The sequence below is a fragment of the Labeo rohita genome, chromosome 17, assembly GCF_022985175.1.
Source record: "Labeo rohita strain BAU-BD-2019 chromosome 17, IGBB_LRoh.1.0, whole genome shotgun sequence".
NCBI lineage: Eukaryota > Metazoa > Chordata > Actinopteri > Cypriniformes > Cyprinidae > Labeo > Labeo rohita.
In genome coordinates, this window is record NC_066885.1 from 32,612,742 (window position 1) to 32,632,330 (window position 19,589).

General features: G+C 38.1%; 1 protein-coding gene across 5 annotated transcripts in view; it reads left to right on the forward strand.

Annotated features, from left to right (window-relative positions):
- kiz (kizuna centrosomal protein) overlaps positions 1–14,510 on the forward strand; it is a 32,818-nt gene extending 18,308 nt beyond the window's left edge. For 3 of the 5 annotated variants that reach the window (XM_051133580.1, XM_051133581.1, XM_051133584.1), the window contains 5 exons: positions 390–452; positions 1,767–1,853; positions 2,453–2,510; positions 9,445–9,497; positions 10,141–14,510. In XM_051133580.1, the coding sequence (XP_050989537.1) occupies positions 390–452; positions 1,767–1,853; positions 2,453–2,510; positions 9,445–9,497; positions 10,141–10,244 (365 nt within the window). In that variant the 3' untranslated portion in view covers positions 10,245–14,510. Of the gene's footprint in view, positions 1–389; positions 1,854–2,452; positions 2,511–9,444; positions 9,498–10,140 lie in introns of those variants that run through there. The other 2 variants (XM_051133582.1, XR_007829561.1) reach the window with 2 other exon arrangements.
- The last annotated feature ends 5,079 nt before the right edge of the window (positions 14,511–19,589 follow it).

The following is a 19,589-nucleotide window of genomic DNA, read 5'->3' on the forward strand; positions in this document are numbered from 1 at the left end:
TCAGAGAGAGAAACTGAGAGGGACTCCCCAAAAGCAGGCAAACCACATTAATGGCTCGTTTTCAGCGCCAAAGCAGAGAAACATCAGCTCGGTGGCTCCGTTCTGATGAAGGAAGAGGGGAGCTCGAGTACTCGCAGAATGCCAGAGCTCTGACCCTCATGAGAATACACTTTTGCCCAAATCTCATTTCTGACAAAGCCAGCCAGCCTTCGTTCTCCCTTTAAACCTGTCTTAATCAGTCCTGCTGTTCAGTTTCAAAAAGCTCCCCACCCCCCTTCCCCAGCTTTCTCTCTCTCTGTCTCTCTTTCTTTTTATTTCTGGTTTCTCCTCTGTCTCGCTCTTCCACCATCTCTCTGAGCTGCGCTTTCCTTCTCTTTTCTTTGTTTCAGGAATTCAAAGTGCTGAAGAGGACAGTGCCGACCAAAGCCCAGTGGAAAGTATTCCTATTAGAGGTAAAAAGGCAGATCGAAGAAGCGCCCGTTCGGGAGTTCTTCTGTGTCTGTTTTGTCTTTCTCCTCACGCAGTAGATAATGGGGGTCCCTTTTTTTCCCAACTGGATAGCTGTGAAAGGATGATCAAGGTGAATCAGAGGTCAAAGTCCCACCTGAAGAGTGGAACAGTTCCTCTAATTATCGGCAGAGAAAACAAACCCGTCTCTTTTCTTCTGGCCTAGGTATGGGTGAAACTGAGATTCTCAGAGCGCATAATGCGGAGGTTTAATTGTCCGCCGGCCGGGTTGGGGGTGCCGCACAAGATCTGTCATTGGTTCTCATTATCTGCTAAACAATGCCAGCCAGAGGCGGACTTGAAAAGACTGGATGTCAAGGCATCCTTTGAAAAGCCTCGGGTAGCAAGTCCCAGCGCCAGCTCAGAAATGTAAAACTATCCATTATTCCACTTGGCTATCTGATTTCAAACTGTGCCTTTCATGCGCAGGGCTAGCCCAAGAGCGCCACGGAGAGAGAAGTCCAGCTTCTCACTGCAACTAATCAAAGGCATTATGGTAGTGGAAAACCGCCTCTGCTGTCCCTGGCTGCTTATGAGCTGTTTACAGGCGGCTAATGAAGACTGCGTTGAGTTCTGTTGCCTTTCGTATTACATCACTTTGCAATCATCAGTGGAAACGGCGTCCGAACGACGGCCTTCTGCCGTCACGCACAATGGTGTTTTATGTATATGGTGAACAAAAAAGAATTCTTTAGATGCTCTTTCTACATGCTACTGATGCCTATATTTTGCAGTCATTACACCGGAAGAAACGAGGAACAAACAACATGCCATGCTACAGATATCCAGATAACGAGATGCTGGAAAGTATTTTGTCTTTGGGGGCATAACCACTTGGCGATTTGTTTTTCCGTTTGCTTTCGCCATTTAAAACCAACGTACTTTTGTTTTCCGGGGCTCGTTTCCGAAAAATATTTTATGGTTGAACGCTCGCTGGTTAAAGATCTCCATTTCCAAAGTTTATAAAACATGAAAGACAGTGTTTTAAATGGAATCCCATAAGATGGCGCGGCAACACAAAAGCCGGCGGGTTCTTTTTTTCCGCAGACGGCAGCCTGTCTATGTGCGTCTGGATTAGATCAATAGTTTAGTGCTCACTCACTCTGTTTTTCACCTCCTCTCTTTACTCATCAGAGGCCTTAAAGAGCTGATGTTGGTTCATCAAACATCAGAGCTCTGGAAAGTTGGAAGTCGAGGTCTTTAGCAAATATTTGACTAGCTGCTTTCGCATTTTGTATTTTTTTTTTTTTTTTCTATAGAGACCAAAGCATATCAGCTGCTTAAACAGTCTGTGGCACAAGAGAAGCACTGGAGTGACTCGGAGGAAGAGGATTCTGAGCCGTCAGGTAACAGAAAATAATAGAAAATATTCGAAAGCATATTTCCATGAAACATTTAAAAGTTCTAAATATCATTACACTTGAATTGTTACATTTATTAAAATTTGCTGTAGAGTTTGCAGATTATGTGTCCAGATTGTGTTTGTAAATTAATTATTTTTAAATGGCCTATTCTGAGGAAACTGTGCCGTTTGTACCTAAAAAGTTCAAGTTCATTTCCCCAACCTCAGGCCTAAAGTACCAGCATCGTAATTGCCATAGATATAGGTGGACAAGCATTAAGCTTTTTTTTTTACACTATTGCCCTTAATTGTAAATCACTTTTGATTTTAAGAATGTGTGTACATAAGTACCCATTTCTCTTTTAAACTATGTGCAATGCCTATTTAACCCAGATGCATTTCAGAAATGCAGATAGTTGACGGGTGTCAATATTATATACATATTCTACATACGTTATGATTATGGTGATCTTACAAATGAACAACACTGTGCATATATGCATATAATGCATATTTTTGTAATACTGCAGTATAAATGTGAAATAATAACACACCCTTTTCCCGTTTTTTTTTTAATGTAAATTTTTCATTCGTTATCCAAAGACATCAACAAATTGGAGAGGTCTGAGGCGCTCCAGGACTCTTTAACGCCAAATAGCTGGTAAGTACTCGCAAAATTCCATATATATTTTAAAAAAAAAAAAAACTTCTTTCCATTTGTCCTCTTTTAATAAAAAAGCAATATGTGTTTGTCCTTGAAACACTCTTAGCATCATTAACACAAGTTCACGTGGGAGGCATCAGTCAAGCTGTATTTTCATTCAGAGCTTCCTCTCTCATCATGGGCATTATTTGATTGCTTCAGTAAATCAGGACTTTGAATGATGAAAAAGGATCTTGAGGGTACAATGTTTAGGTTTTCACATCAACACAAGTTCACACAATCAGCTAAGACACGCAGCCCTCCCAGCAGCGCCTCTCCTCCATGAATCCATTAGGGCAGGTAATGGATGGGTAAACCTCGTGAAGAGTAATCGTCTCTGATTTCACATGCTTTTCCGAGCATCACGCTGACACAAGGGTCGAAAGTCTCCCTCCCTGTCTCTGCGTCTTTTTTCTTTCCCTCTTCTCCTTTTCTCTCTTCTGCCCAGTCTTTATGCCCACTCTTTGCCCGCCTCCCCTCGCTCTCTCTCAGCTAGTTTACACTATTTGCAGAGAAAAGGGTATAATGATCGCACTCTGACAGAGCTCTCTGATGGATGCCACAGTCTGCCCAATGAGTGGCCTCATTAATAAACATAAGCTGTCTCTAGTGCAAGATGCTTTTGGATCGTCCCAGAACCTCACAGAGCTCCTGAGAGAACCCTGCCGGAGACTCTCCATCGCTTATGGAGGGTTAGAGGTTGTTTAAAGCTCAGAGCAAAGATGATGGTTAGCATCGGAGCACTTGCTCTGCTTTCAGGTAAAATATTTTGTGGCACTGTTTTTTTGCATGTGTGTGCTGTGTTGAAGAATTCCTCTTGCCAGTCACTTCTTGCGCTTTATTGCTTCTACAAGTACCCTGCACTCGAGGACCAGTAGAACACTACATGTGCTGTTCCCCCGTCCTCTCTGCTTTCTCGCTCTCTCGTCTCCGTCACTTACTGCTGTCGTTCTGTCACTGAGCCGATGGGCACATTAAAAGACCTTCTGGTACAGACCAAAACTCCCGACAAAATAGTAATAAAGCGAAATAAAATAAATCAAGTGCCTCTCTTTCTTACCCATAATTATGATTTTGCGCTTAAGCCGAGACCGTAGCTGAAGAATCAGAGTTTAAAGCAGGCGCTTTGGTGCAAAAAATGCATTTATGGGCCTTTGTGCGCCTCCTCATTATGTGTGGGGCTGATTCATTAAGTAATTGGTTTGCAGTTGTTTACATGAGTATTAAGGCCCCCTATTCAGTAGTCTTTGAGAGATACATTGTGCAAATGTTGCATGTTATGAATGCCCAATGAGAGGCGGGGGGCCAGGCCTATTGGCCAAACACTGCGCTGGGCTGAAAAGACCAGAGAAAAGCGTCAGGCGCTGCTTTGCATAGCAATGACTCGCCCATAATAAGCTTTCCAGATTAAATACATGCAGTCCATACAAGATGCAAAGAGATACTCTTAACACATTTATGTGTGTTCATTTCACTATTATAGCACGGAAGAGAATTGGGGTCTTTCATATCCACCCCCGTTTTTTTTTTTTTTTTTTTCTTAATTCCCTGCGCTCTCCTCTCGCCAGTGTGCCGTTTTTACTGCGAAATACTTTTATCGAACAGAGCGTTTTATTGTATTATAATTCAGAGGCTGTGCGGATGGACCAGGCGGTATTTGTTACGCCTGTGTGCCGCAGTGATTCAGGAAGGAGAGCGCCGGAATAAGCAGCTGCACTCCATGTAAAGACCTCTTGTTCCTGCGCTTTGTTTAAGGCTGCATGCCACAGCTTCCTCCTCTTCAGCCGCTATTGTGTCCTCTGCTACTGCAGGCATGTAGCGCAGATCTCGATCGTTCGCTGGATCTTAATCTCCCACTCTGTTGCTTTATGAAAAATAACAGGTTAGGATCTTTACCAACATTTCTCACATAATCACTGAGGAAAACAGTTGTGCTTGTGTTAACAGAAGAAAGTAGTTCTTTCACAGTTTAACAAATTTGCACTTACGTTCATTTTTATTCATATTTTAAGTTCTTATTTTCTTATTTGCCTGTAAAGTATTACGTTTTAGTTTGAGTACAAGTTAAACTAAATTAAGTTTTTAAATATTTTATTTTATTTCAGAATTAATGTTTATTTTATTTCAAGTAACAAATCTTCTTTTCTTATGGTTTTAGTTTTTTGTCATAACACTGGTAAGTGTGTCTTCAGCTGTCCACCATTGAATGAGTGCGTGCGGGGTGGTGGGTGTAACAGGGGGTAGCACTAAACAGCAGTAGCCAGTGGGGGTCACTCTCTTTCTTTGTGCCTCTCTTCATCCACCTGCTTTGTCTGGTAAAAAAGAATATCCTCTGTACACCTACCAACATTTATTTCAGTTAGCCAAAAATGGCGCTTTATTTCCCAGGTCTTCATTTTGTGATACTAAAATAATACCAGAGAAAAAAATTGGCAATAAATGCAGTGACCCAGTTCCCTTGAGGTGCTGCTGTCTGTGTGTACACTGCACAAATAAAAAGAAAAGCCCCCCCTGTCTGTTCTCCTGCAGTTCTGGTGCTTGGCCAGCAGAGGGAAGTCATATTTAGCCAAGCAGTTGGTACCGGCACAGTGGCAGCCGGTGACAAGTAGAGGGCGCTCTCTCTGCTGCTCTGAATCATTACCTCACTCCAGAGCTCTTGGCTCTTACAGAGGTCTAATCAATGGTAAATCAGTGCTGCTGTGGGTCACAGCTGGGACGGGTGTAGGTGCTATTGCTACCTTGCACAAACACTGATCCAAAGAGCGTGTTCTATTAGCGTAGCTGTGGAGGCGTATAGATGTTTATATTCATATGCTATATTCTCATGATAGGTATAGCACCTTTTATACTCGTAGACTGAAAAATAACATTGGTGTAGAAACCACTTTAACTTGCTTTGAATTGCTAGTAAATTTAACAAATAATCACAATGAATTGGCAAGCAATACATTGAACTAAACATGGAACTTGGAATGAAGTAGAAAGTATTTCTATAACCAATAATCTTGTTTACAACAATGTATGTGTGTGTGTGTGATTAATCAGCAATTGCATTCGTTTTTTCTGTAATGTTTAGACATGACACACATGCGTTTTGTCTTACTTTATAAACAGACTATTTGGAAAGGAACAATATCGCAATGATACACTTTCATCAAATGTAATCGCAGAGCTATAATCGTACGTGATCACAGGTATTATGAAAATAACTTTGCCCAGACAACAAACGCAGACTAACCGCAGTCTATTTACATGAAGCGTATTGCTGCATAGGATGCCGAGAGACGTCTTTTATTCATAGCTCATAGATATCATAACAACAACCCACACACCCCATATATTAATGTATCAAATGCTTGCCTAAAAACGCACTGGGGCACTTTTCATCAAATATCGCAAATACGTCCAAATGCTCAAAACAACATGGAACAGAGGGAGAGCGGAAAAAGTAAACGTCGGAGCGGAGGGAAATAGAGAGAGGTTGCCGTCAAAGCAGTAATTTGCATCATTTTACACATTACATTCACCTCTGTGTATGAGACGCAGCCAAACAGTGGCCAGCCCTGTCTTACATATTCAGATTCGTTGCCTCAATTAAGTGAACCTCAGTGCAAGATGAACTGGCATAAATGTTTATGGAAATGGAATATTAGATTGGAGGGTCAGTGGCATTCACAGCTCTCTATGATAATAGTGTCTTGAAATCAGACTCGTCACTGTCTGAAGTGGCCCAGCTGATAGAGCATTCCCATGGCAAGCAAGTTATATAAAAGAATAGCCCTATTTACCCACCCAAACATGTATTTATTATTGAGCTCATCATGAGTAAAGGGGGGAAAAAGCCCTCAAATTCTGCTTTAGCGTTCGCTGCTGGGAAAGAGAAAGGCCTCCAATATTTTCAGCTTTCAATTTCAAAGGGAGATGGAAAATTGGACACAAGATGTTTGTTTGCTAGTTTATTCATTTTTGCAGACCGTTTAGTATTTAATTTTCAGAAATCCCAAAAAGCATTTTTTTTATGCATAACCCATCAATGTAATCATTTGAATAATGTTCTCTATGTCAAACTCTCAACAGCAGTTCTTCTAGTGTCAGTTTATATACTAGGACATGACAAAACTTATTTCTGGACTTAAAAATAAATAATATATAAGGTACAACGGGGCTAAAGGCACACCTTAAGAAAAATGTGCCTTTCACTGCGCCTAAAATGTGTAACTGCTTTTAATTGTTTGTATTGAACATTTATGAAGCAACAGATTTTGTGACAATAAATCGTACAAGTCGTTTATTTTGATTTAAAATTGTATAAATGTATAAGTAAATGCACACAGTATTGATATAAATACTTTAGGTAAAATAATGTTTTTTTTTTTTTTTTAAATATAATGTCTAAGTTAATGCTTGTTCAAAATAATCACTTTAGCAAAGTTTGTACTATTTTCTGCTTATTTTGAAAAATAAAAGAATTATTTTTGTTCAATAAATATATTATCATTAAAATGTTAATATAAAAAATATTTTTTAAAATACAGAAACAAAATCATTTTAAAAAGTAAAGATTCTGAAAGCAATGAAGTAGACCCCATAATAATTTAGTGTAAATGTACAGTAGCAACAACAAATTATGCTTATGATTATAATATATGATAAATATCATGTTTTAAATGTGATGATTTCATTCGTGATTATCTCTAAGATGGACACCCAACATGATATATTGTATTTACCATCTGAATCTAACCATGTCATGTCAACAAATGGAAATGTCAGCCATCTATTAGTTGGCATGTTAATTATTGTGCCTTTAAGCCCCAACAGCAGAAGCGCTTTTTACCCCAAATACCATAATATAACATTCATTTGTTATTTAAAAAAATGTTGCTTTAATTATGTAAAAAAAAACTGAAAAGACTTTTGTCACAAAATATATGCATCCATTTGAGCGATTCTCATTTGCTACTTAAATCTACAACATTTTAAAACACATCAAATATTAGATCAAATAAGCACAGAATCAACGTTGTGCTGCTGCCCGTGATCGCGTCAAGGATCAGACAAATTTGCACGTGCATCTTGAAATGCGAATGTTTTAGGAAGTGTTTTAGCAGAGAATTATATCAAAGGTGCCCCGTTTAGCCCCGTTGTACCCTACTATGTTATGTCGCATACACTACCGTTCAAAAGTTTGTGGTCAATAAAATTTTTGCTTTGTTTTTTAAAGGTGACACATTAAAAATGACAGTAAAACATTTGTAATGTTACAAACTAATTCTTTTTTCATTTCAAATAGATTATTTTGAACTTTCTATTCATCTAAAAAATATGAAGCAGCGTAACAACATTGATAATAGTCAGTAATGTTTCTTGAGCAGAAAGTCAGCATATTACAATAGAAATGCGTTGTTTTAAATTGTAATAATATTTCTCAAAAATACAGTTTTTGCTGTTTTATATTTTGGATCTAATAAATGCAGCATTGTTGAAGAGACTTTTTCTTTTCTAAACAGTAACTTTTGAAAGGTAGTGTAAGGAATAATGTACAGCCAATCTATTTAATGAAGAGTGTGCTCAGTCCACCTTAAAGGGCCTTTTTGAGCAAGAGGATGCTTTGTGTTGCATTGTTGTGCTTTGCGAGACTGCCCCCTAAATAGCATGTTTCTTCGCCTTTCTCGGGCTTTGCTTCTCCTAAAGTCATCAAAGTAACCTTCACGATTGGTCTACTATATATTCTAAAGTTTGATGAAAAAGAATTCAGCTGCCAGTATCCGTTTCAGAAAGGTTTTTCACGGGCTTCGTGCCAGTCACGTCCTTTAACCCTGAGAGTGAATACATCTGTGGTACTTTTTGTATCTGTCTACTGCAACTTTGATGTTCTGTGTTTTATGAGTTTGAAGTTGTATTCTTATTGAGCCAAAGGTGATTTATGTAACTTGTTCGTTCTGACCCTGATCATAGCATCTGCATACATGCGTCAATAGAACGTATGAAATGTCGTACTTTGTGTGGAGATGTTCTGGAAACAAAAGAGCTAAGCTGAATTATATGAGAGCCAGCCTAATTGAGTTCAACTACATCTTTACAGCTCCTTTGGTCAGTGTCAAGGTTGAGCGCACGTGACTGAATTTGCCGTCGGGTCGGCGGGGCACATGTGAATACACATACAGTCGGCGCTTCGTTTATTCATTCGAATCCATCAAAGGGAAACTAAATATTCTTACACTTGCTCCCGGAATCCTTTAAAGTACATGGACGTGAAAACGAAATCAGTGATATGGATATATGAAGACACGGAGGCTGAGGATGAGGGTGAAGATGAAGACGTCATTGTTGAGATCTGAATAGCCCTGTGCTGATGTAAATGAAGAAGGAAGCCTGTATGAAAAGTAGCGTGAGCTTTTGCATATGCATCAATGCAGATCAAAGGCTCGTCAGGGGTCGTGCATTTACATAGAGATATCAGTGATGCTATGGGAACCCGGGAACCCGGCAACCCGGCGCTCTGTCCACTTATGAATAGAGAGCCCTGACCGGGTCCTTCAGCGCCATTAGAAAAGAAGTCAAGGAAGTTTTATTTGGCCGCTTGCCCCATCTGAGGGCAAATGATGTTCTTCAGGGTTTGGTTAGGTACCTTTCAAAGAAAAGACAACGTTTCGGTAAGAGACGATGGCTTCCTGGAGCATTTTGTGTGTGTTTGCGGCTGATTCAATGAATTGATGTTGAGCAATGAAAAATATGCTTCTGATTGTATGATGTGGTTCAAACATTTTAAGAGCTTTTTTTCTTGTGCTACTATGTTGTGAAACAAAATGTTGTTGTTACTACAAATGTGTAGTCTTATCTCTGTGTTTTGTTTTTTTTTTTTCGTTGTCGTTGTTGTTGTTTTTTTCAGTTCTCACAGGAAGACTGCAAAAAGTAGAGCTTTCTCTGCTGTCCAGTCGAAGGGTAAGACCACTCTACAAATTACTAAAGCATGTTAAAAACATGTGGTGTCTGGTGTTGAATACAGCTGCCATATCTCTTTATTTAAATGCTTATGTTCCACATTAAAATATACTACTGCTCATGTACTGTTTACAATTTGTAAAATAAAATCCATACATTTTATGAAAAAGTTTGGAATAATTGAAGAAAAAACTATCAAATACTATCCAAATTTTAAAATGTTTTTAAATTTTTAAAATGCTTTTAAATTTTTAAAATACTATCCTTTAGGAGGACAAAATGCGTTCTTGTTATTATCAATATTGAAAACAGTTTTAGCTGCTTAATATTTTTGTGGAAACTGTTTGGGGTATCACGGTTTCCACAAAAATATGAAGCGGCACAACAGATTTATAATAATCAGAATGTTTCTTAAGCAGCAAATAAGCATATCATATGATTTCCGATGCTGAAAATTCAGCTTTGATCACAGAAATAAATTTCATTTTAAAAAAGATTACAAAAGAAAACAGACATTTCAAATTATAATAATACTTTTACTGTATTTTTTATCAAATAAATAGAGCCTTTGTTTGCACAAGAGACTTCTTTCAAAAACAGCAACAGAATGTTAACGCTGCATGTATACTATTTTTGATTGCAGCATTTTGGGGAGAATCAGATGACAGCAATTCTGAGATCGAAATGGCCTTGCGTCCTCAATCCCACAACACCAGCAGCCATGACTTTGATGATTTCTATGATTAACGTTTCTCTTTTGAGAGTTTAAACTGTCGAGTTTTTTTTTTTTTTTTTTTTTTTTCAATGAGCAGTTAATATGTTTGAAAGAGATGCCTTTATACGATCGCAAAACAAACAAAAATCTTCAGAGAGGAATGAGTGCGACATTCCATGAAAACAAAAAAGAGCCATCCTCTTTATTGTGGCCAAAGACTGTGAAGGGTTTTCAAAACATGTCGGTGTTAACCCTGCTTGAATCTCTTTAGCTGAACAACACTTGGGCCTGGTTGAAATAGATTAAACTTGGTTTTTAAAGTGATTCCTTTGCACTGTGCTGAATATTACGCATTTTAGATGCTGCAGGTATCTGGCGGTGAGTTGGAGTGGAATGCTCTGAGTCAACTCCTATGAAAAGCCAGTGCACAATGGCCACTCTGCATGCTGCTGAAACACCTTTGAACTCACTCAAGTACCCCTGGCCCATTTAGGAGGACAAAATGCGTTGTGCTCATCTCAATATAGAAACAAACGCTCTCTGTATTTGCGGCGGTAGAAAAGCGATTTCGTCAGCCGAACGCAACGCAAGCGTCTCCCCGATCGGCGATGTGTGCAGTGCAAAGTCCACTTCACAATTCGTCTGTTTTGCAAGTGTGCACAAATTTTTATGCTCTCTGGCTGATTCTTGGGGGATTTGAAGCCGCTTTTTATATATTTTGAATCATAGGCACAGACGTCTGCGTTACTGTACGAAATATGTGACGTGCTCGCCTCAATTCATTGTTATAATATGCCCCTCTAATGGCTATTTTTAGGCTCCACATGATAGTTAAAATTACAGATAATTATGATTAGGCATTGAAAAGAGCACTGATCAAACACAGCAATATCATTACAGTAATAACGGTTATTTTTCCAAAACAGCCAATCAGCGATAACGACTGTAACCCTTTTTCTAATGGACCTGAAAATAACATTGCAAACTAAAATTGCTGTGCACGGATTTCCAGAACTGTTTCCCAGCCATCAATAATCTGCATTGCCCGTGACAGGGGATTGTCATTTTGTCTGTGACTCCGAGTTCATTTGGTTTCATCATATTTAACATGCACACAGGCATGTTATCCCGTAATGATACAAAACCTGCATGGTTCTAGCCATCAGTATGATTCCATTAGTTAGCTTTTAAGTAACTTTATGAGGCCGAACCTGCTAGAGTAGGACTCCACACTCATTAGCCATAATGGCTGCAGCCAGCCTTGACCCGCACGCGTCGAAACGCGCCTGCATAATTTGGAGATTGCTAAAAAGCTCCCCTCACATAATATCTGTGTTAAGGATCATGTCAACAGATACTTGTGTGATGGAGGAAGCTCTGTGAGAGAGTTACATTGTGCCGGCCCGTAACAACACCATAAACACTTTTTAAAGGAACCGCCTTCCGAGCACTACGGCCCACAGACGTGCCAATTAAAAAAAAAAAGTCAAACCCGGAGTGCGACTTGCAAATGATGTCACAGCAAAGCAGAGAAAATGTTTCGCTTCAAATGAGTCCATGCTGAGATTTCTTTTGCTAAAACGTGTGTATGGTGCCACTTTATAAGCATGCACGACGGTCTCCCAGCAGGGAAGGTCATTAAAGCATTCAGATTCAGAGACATTCTCGATTTAAATCATCTGTGTAATGGCGTATAGTGCCTGATTTCAAGGCTCACTTAGGATGTCCGTTGCTGAATCTCCATTCATTTAGTGAATAAAATCAGTCAAATCTACATGATTAAGTCTTTTCTTATTTTATTATGAAAGTCTGGGTTATTATCTAGCTATTATCAGTGCATGGTATGTGTGTCACGCTCTATATTTCAAAGCCACCTTTATACACGTACCATGCAAATCTGCTTTCTTTTTTCTGCTATATATATACGTCACACTTTAGTTTAGGGACCAATTCTCACTATTAACTAGTTGCTTATCAGCATGCATATTACTGGATGTTTATTAATGCTTGTACACTGGTACCCTAAGGTACAAAAGTGAAAATTACCAATATGTACTTTCAGAGTACTAAAATGTACCTTTATGGTACTAATACGTACCGTTTAGTGGTAGGTAAGGCACAGAGATGTACCTTTTCACTTTTGTACCTTAGGGTACCACCCCAGCGACAGAACTGTACCTTTTTTTCTGAGAGTGTAGTTATTAGTGAAAACTAAAGTGTGACCATAAGTAGTTGAAAATGCTTGTGCTGCCTAATTAAGTCACTGATAAACAGAGTTTTTATAGTCTTTATTGCCGTTTCATTTTGTGCATCCTTGCTGAATAAAAGTATCCTTCAAAAAAATAATTTCTATATACTTATAATGCATATACATGTTCATTATGTGTTTAAAACATTATTTTTAATTTAGCCTTAAGTGTTAAGATGATTTTTGGTCAAGGTCTCAGTTATTGTGCTCTAATTAACATTTTTTCTTCAGTCTACTGTGAACTGTCAGCGTGTTTTACTGGAGACTTTGTTGGCTGTTGAATCCAAGTCAGATAAGTGGTTAAATTGTTCGCGGCATTGGGCACCTAAGCTAAACTTGTGTTCTGGCGATGAATGATATGCGGCGAAGGCCAGACATGTCTGTTTTTGTTTCTGGAACAATCTCAGACAATAAAAGAAAGGAAGACCTAGATGAAAGCAAGTAGGGAAGTTAAACACTCTCATTAACAATGATATGCCAGCATTGTGTTATTTGCATATTGCATGTTTGTGTAATTTATTCACGCGTATTCGACAAGTTGAAGTTTCAAGTGTGTCCCTTCCACTCTCCCCCTATCCACTTTTATTTTTATCAGGGAATAATGATTTAAAACAAGGTCATTTGATCTTCTGTTTCAATAGACCTTAATGAAATATTCATTTACTCGCCTGTGGTTTCTCTGACAGCGTTTCTGAGGATGTTCAGCGAAGACACAAAGGCCGTGCTTTTCATCATTCAAGCCCACGTTTCACATTTTGATTCATACAGATATAGATAATTAAACCCTCTTTTACTTGGAAACATACAGTTTACCTGGTTTTATCAGTGTCCAAGCAAAAGCCATTCTATAATATGCAAATAGGACTTGTGGGTTGGGGGAACGTGGGATGTGCACAATATTAAGTCTTTCTTAGGATTGTAAAGGCTTAATTTACTGTAGTGTTTTACGTGAAAAACAGTTCTACATGAACAAACTTTAGCGCAATATAAATGTCGCCTCAATGAAATCACTTTGTTCTTGTGTCTTCGTTGTTTGTTGTGTTGTTGTGTTGTTGTGTTTGCTCATGAGTTTTCATTGGCTGTGTGCTGTTGTCACATGTAGCCACATGTTCTTGTTATGTTTTGTGTAATTTGGCACTGAGGAAGAGCTTTGTCTCGAAAATGTTTTGCACCTTTGCACATTTATTGCACTTTGCACTTATTTGCACTTATCTTTATGACCTCTGATGAAGCATTGAATAAAAGATTTTTTGAAGAGGTATAAGCTTGCCATAGCACCTTAATTCTTAATTTTTTGCTGGCTCTATAAAGCACATGGCTTTATTTTTGTTTCTACGTGCCATGTGCTGCCATGTCTTTTGCATAACCCTGCCTGTCTTGTTATCTGATTATTGCTGTAGTTGTTCCACCTGTTCCCCTTATTACCCTCCTTGTTTGCTTCCCTATTTATTCTTCCAGTGTTTTATGTCCTATGCTAGTCTGCCGTTGTATGTTTCCTTGTCACCCTGCAGTTTAGTTTTCCCCCTTGGGGTAGTTTTGTTTATTTTTGTTTCATTTAATTAGTTAAGAAAGCCCATTGCAAATTCTGCATTTGAGTGCTCGCCATCTTTACTACAAACCTGACATATACACAAATTCTTTCACAGTGCAAGAGACTTGAAATTATCCTAAGCTAAAAAGCATTAAAAAGGAAGACAATTGTAACAACAGAACAGACTATACTATTAATACTGTAAATGTTGCTGTAAGTACTTGTGCTATTGTGTAATGCAATAACCCCATTGCATACAGCCTGCAGGTTTTATTGACTAAATATTCTTTCTTCATGACTGAATTGATACTCTAGCTGACCTTTTGACCTTTGGGTGAGTTAATTTGGCAACCTTTGTTCATCACTTTGCATACTGTGAAATGACAACTCCTCTTCCTTTCTTCCTTGAATGTACATTGTGACCAGTTGTGGCTATCTTATAAGATAAAACTAGTACCATAACAAGTACTCGTACCCCTGGTTTCACAGACAAAGCTTAAGCCTAGTTCTAGACTAAAATGTAAGTCTGAGCTGTTACAACTGAAAGAAACTTGCACTGACTGATCTTAAAATATATCAGTGCCTTTGTTTTGTCTCAAAATGCACACCAGTAATGTTTTTTTTTTTTTCTAAGCATATTTATAATAATATTTATAAGCATGCACGACGGTCTCTTAAATGTCCTAATTGAAATATGGCCTAATCCTGGCTTAGTCTAAGCCCTGTCTGTGAAACTGGGCCATTATGTTTAGGTACCCTAGTTTGACTATGTTAAGTTTAGATGTACCAAACAATTTGTTGATCGCCCTTTAAGATCACATTAAATTATGAAACATATTAAACATGTTTTGTGTCTTTATAATACACTGACAACCACCAAAAACGACAACAGGTGGTGATGAGAGTCACACGATCAATCGAAGCTTATTATAAGCAGCTTTTCCTCAAGGTGAGAAGAAAATAATAATATTAAGAAGTTGCAAGTGTCATACACGCAAATAGTTGTAGTCAAGACCACCTAATCTGAGACCAAGTCCATTGTGTGTTGAGACCAAGACCAGACAAAGACTTTAAGGAGTTGAAACCAAGACAAGACCAGACCAGCACTGAACAAATTCATCTAAAGGATCTACATTTACTGCCTGAGAAATGCCTCATTTTAACCAGTCAAATGAAATCTCAAACAACAAAATTCATATTTGCACTGCAGTGGTGGCATAGAAGCTGCATCTGAATTGGTGTTTTAAAACAAAACAAAAAAAATGTTTATTGAATGTTGCAATATTGTGTTTTTTTTTTTTTTTTTTTTTTTTTTTTTTTTTTTTTTTCAAAACAGTTATCTTGCTCTTGTGATATTGCTTAATTACATCATATTGTAATATAAAAATCCACATCTCATACACTCAAGCACTTTTTTTTTTAAACAATATCTTGAATTTTGTGGGAGTATGTATAAATTTTAACACAATTCCTCAATAATTTCTGACCCGGCATAACAGTGTAAATCAGTTCTCAGCCAGGGCCCACTATGGGGCTTCAACAAACTTACAAGGGGGCCTCAAGATGACTTCACATTATTTAAAATACAAAATAAGCATTAAAATTAACTAAAACAGGTAGAAATTCAGTATAATTCTTAGGATTTGGTTATTTTTATAATGAATATTCATCTTTCTAGTCATGTTAAGCTCTAAAATATTTTGGGTGAGTGGAGGGGGGCCTTCAAATATTGTTGTGGACAATAGGGGGGCAGTGATGTCAAACATGTTGAGATCTACTGGTATAAATCAAAATATTTATTTTTGTTATTTAGTTATTTAATTAGTTATTGATGGCATTTAAAGCAGAAAGTTTTACTTCCAGTCACTTTAATGATGCTTGTAAATAAATCAGACAATGTACTGTCAATTTAGTGATACAGTGCCACCCACTAATACTGGCACCCTTGGTAAATCTGAGCAAAGGTGGCTGTGAAAATAAATCTGCATTGTTTATCCTTTTAATCTTTTATTCAAAAAATAAATAAAAATTCTAACCTTTCATTGAAGTAAAACAATGGAAGGTGGGGGGAAATCTCATTAAAATAAATGTTTTTCTCTAGTTCACATAGCCACAGTTATTGGCACCCAATTATTGCAACGTTCTTTTCCAAATTTGGAGAACGCCTGACAAGAGTTCAGAGACCATTCCTTCATCCAGAATCTCTCCAGATCCTTCAGATTCCCAGCTCCATGTTGGTGCTTCTTCTCTTCAGTTCACCCCACTCATTTTCTGCGGGGTTCAGTTCAGAGAACTGGGACGGCCATGGCAGAAGCTTCATTTTGTGCTCAGTGACACATTTTTTGTGTTGATTTTGATGTTTGTTTTGGATCATTGTCTTGATGGAAGATCCAAGAGTCAGGTTTAGATTTTTTATCTGTTGGTATTTAATAGAATCCATGATGCCGTGTATCTGAACAAGACGTCTGACAAAAAATAGGCCCACAAGATTTAAAGATCCACCAGTGTATTTAACCATGGACATGGAGTACTCTTTATCCCTGTTTTCACCAAACCCATCTGGTGGGTTTCCTGCCTGAAAGCTCTTTTTTTATATTTCATCTGACCATAGAGGCTACTCCCATTTGAAGTTCCAGTCGTATCTAACAAATTAATATGCTGGAGTTTGTTTTTGGATGAGCCAGGAGTTTGTTTGTTTGTGTGTTTGTTTGTTTGTTTTTCTTAAAACCCAGTTGAACAACATATGGTGATGTAGGTTTGATATATGTAATTTTTTTTTTTAGGATTTCTGACCCCACTAATCTAAACCACTCTCTGCAGTTCTCCAGCTGTGATCCTTGGAGATCCTTTGGCCACTCAAACTCTCCTCCTCAGTGTGCATTAGGACGATAAATACACGTTCTCTTCCAGGCAGATGTGTGACATCTTTAGGTGTTTGGAACTTCTTAATTATTGCTCTGATGGAGGAAATGAGGATTTTCAATGCTTTAGCTATTTTTTTTTTTTTACAGCCACTTTATTCTTTGGTTTTACTCTATGTGATAGATGATTAAGGGAATTTGGCCTTTGTGTACCTCACACAGATAATCCTGTGGAACAGGAAGTCATGGCTGGACAATTTTAGGCTGCGTCCGAAAGCTCTAAAACACTGCCTTCGGAGGCAGCATTCTGCTTCACTTCCTGTCTCTGGAGGTACCTTCTTCTGATCAAATTTTAAAGGCAGCATAGATGTATCCTTCGCTGCCTTCGATTTCCTACAATCCTGTGCGTGTGCGTCATAGAGGCTATATAAATAATGTTATTCTGGTGAAATTAGACTTGTTACTTTATATAATAGATGAGATCTTGACCATGATAAACTTTATGTACCGTAATAGTGTAAAAAGCATAATAAATAATATTGTTTGTAATAATAGTATTTAATAAAAAATGTTAAAAGGGTTCAGATGAGTAGTAAATAAAAATAATATTTACAATATTACTACCAATAAAAACGAAACAGACACTAATAACAATAACCCGTTCTGCAATATTGCTTGCATCAGTGCTTTGATTTTTTTATGCAAAAAGTAGCTGCCATTCTCAGTCGTCTTCTCCGATGCACAGACCTTCGGTGGGTAATGACATTGAGGTCTTTATGTATTATTAAAGCATTTATATATAACTGTATAAGATCGTTTTTCTCCGAAATCTACAACTTAACGGTTAGGTAACCTAGCAACGGCGTCACGTTCCGCTGCCTCTGAAGTCTGTCCGAAACTGTTCCCGGAGTTTCATTCGCAGCCTTTGAAGTCACTGCCTGATAAGACAGAGAGGCAGCAAGTCAGCTGACTAGACTTTTGGACGCAGCCTTAGTCACCCTGGTGTGCTACAAAACGTAAATACAAAATGAATATACTTTTACTCATGAGCCTTTCAAGGGGTGCCGATAATGGTAGCCAACATGCATTGGAGAAAAACATTTATTTCATAATGTGAGTTTTCCCCCCACTTTCAATTGTTTTACTTCAATAAAAGCTTAACATTTTGTGAATTTTTTGAATGAAAGATCAAAAACATAAATGATGCAGATTTATTTTCATATAGCCGACTTTGCTCATATTTACCAAGGGTGCCAATTTTAGTAAGCGGCACTGTATCCCCGCACTTGTGGTCTTGACTGGTCTTGAAACAAAATCCCAAGTCCTCTTAGTCTGAGACCAAGACAAGACCAAGATCATCAAAAAATCTGAAGACCAAGATTTGAGTACTACAACACTAACAAATACAAAATGCTATCTTTGTAACACACATGACACTGAAATAATGCAATAAACATTAAATTAACAATGCTGGGAATGTCAATTCATTTTTTTTTTTTTTTTTTTTTTTTTACTGTGCTTGTAAATTATATGATGATTGTATAACAGTATTTTTACTGTAAAATTATATTAAATACTTAGCTCTATTACAGTTATTCACTGTTATTAAACATACTGTTCCTTTTTTACACTGAAATCACAATCATTTTTACAGTGTATGTATTTTGTGTTTTGTATTTTAAAATGTCAACATTGTAGGCCCATGCTACAGTTAAATGTGCTCTGACCAAAAACATTCATAGGAGTCACCTGTAAAAATGAATTTCTGTGCGAAAGAATGTTTTTGTACAGATGTACAGTTTTATGTAGGTTGTATATTGTGTAAATACAGCAACGCTAGATTCCAGGGCTCAGGATGAGCTAGGCAACGTATAGCGTCAAGGAACCCTCAGCATTGCTCTAGACCATTGGGCCCTTCCATCTAATGCACAAAATCAAATTATAATTAACCACATTTAAGTTGGAGCAGCAAGTCCCTCCTTATAGGTTTCCTGTGATCTCTGCCTCTTTTTTCCGCTTCATGCCCATGGAGTAATTAATATGGTAAGACATCATGTTCAGGGAATTCCTTTGAGATGGGTTTGCGAAAGCTGTTAAAGCCGAGAGGCTGAATTAGTATTCATGCAGATTTTCTCGCTACTAGTCCCCTCTCCCATTGGGACCGAGGGCTAGATTGGGTAGACAGACAACGTTCATCCTTGATTATGTGAGCGGAATGCCACCCGGCTGCACGAGTGGAGCGGGAAAAGGGCCGTTCCTTGGGCAGCAAATCAATTTCTATGATCTGCTAAATGGAACAACAACAGTGTGATACTTTAACCCCACACATCAGGGCACGGAAATAAATAAATAAAGGTGCACGCTGAGTTAGGATGATTACTGCCCATTACATATAGTCTGGGTTCCTCCATCAGTTACCTACCATTTAGGATGAAATTTTACATATGCCATGATTGTGCAGAAGCATTAATGTACTGGTCATATCTCAATTAACTCCAAATCCAGCCATTATTCAGAACTACTGTAAAACAGAAAGCCAGGTTTTGTTTTGCTGATAATTGGTAGCTGAATATGCACCTTCTTCCTGAACAACCGATGAGTGCCGCCATGATGGATTCTAACTTCTGTTGTTCCGATCTCCGTAGGAATCCATGTTTGGGCTTATATAATTATTTAAAAGCTGTTTGTAGGATAACACCCACCTGCTACCAGTGTAGTTAGCTTTATGTCCCCTGCC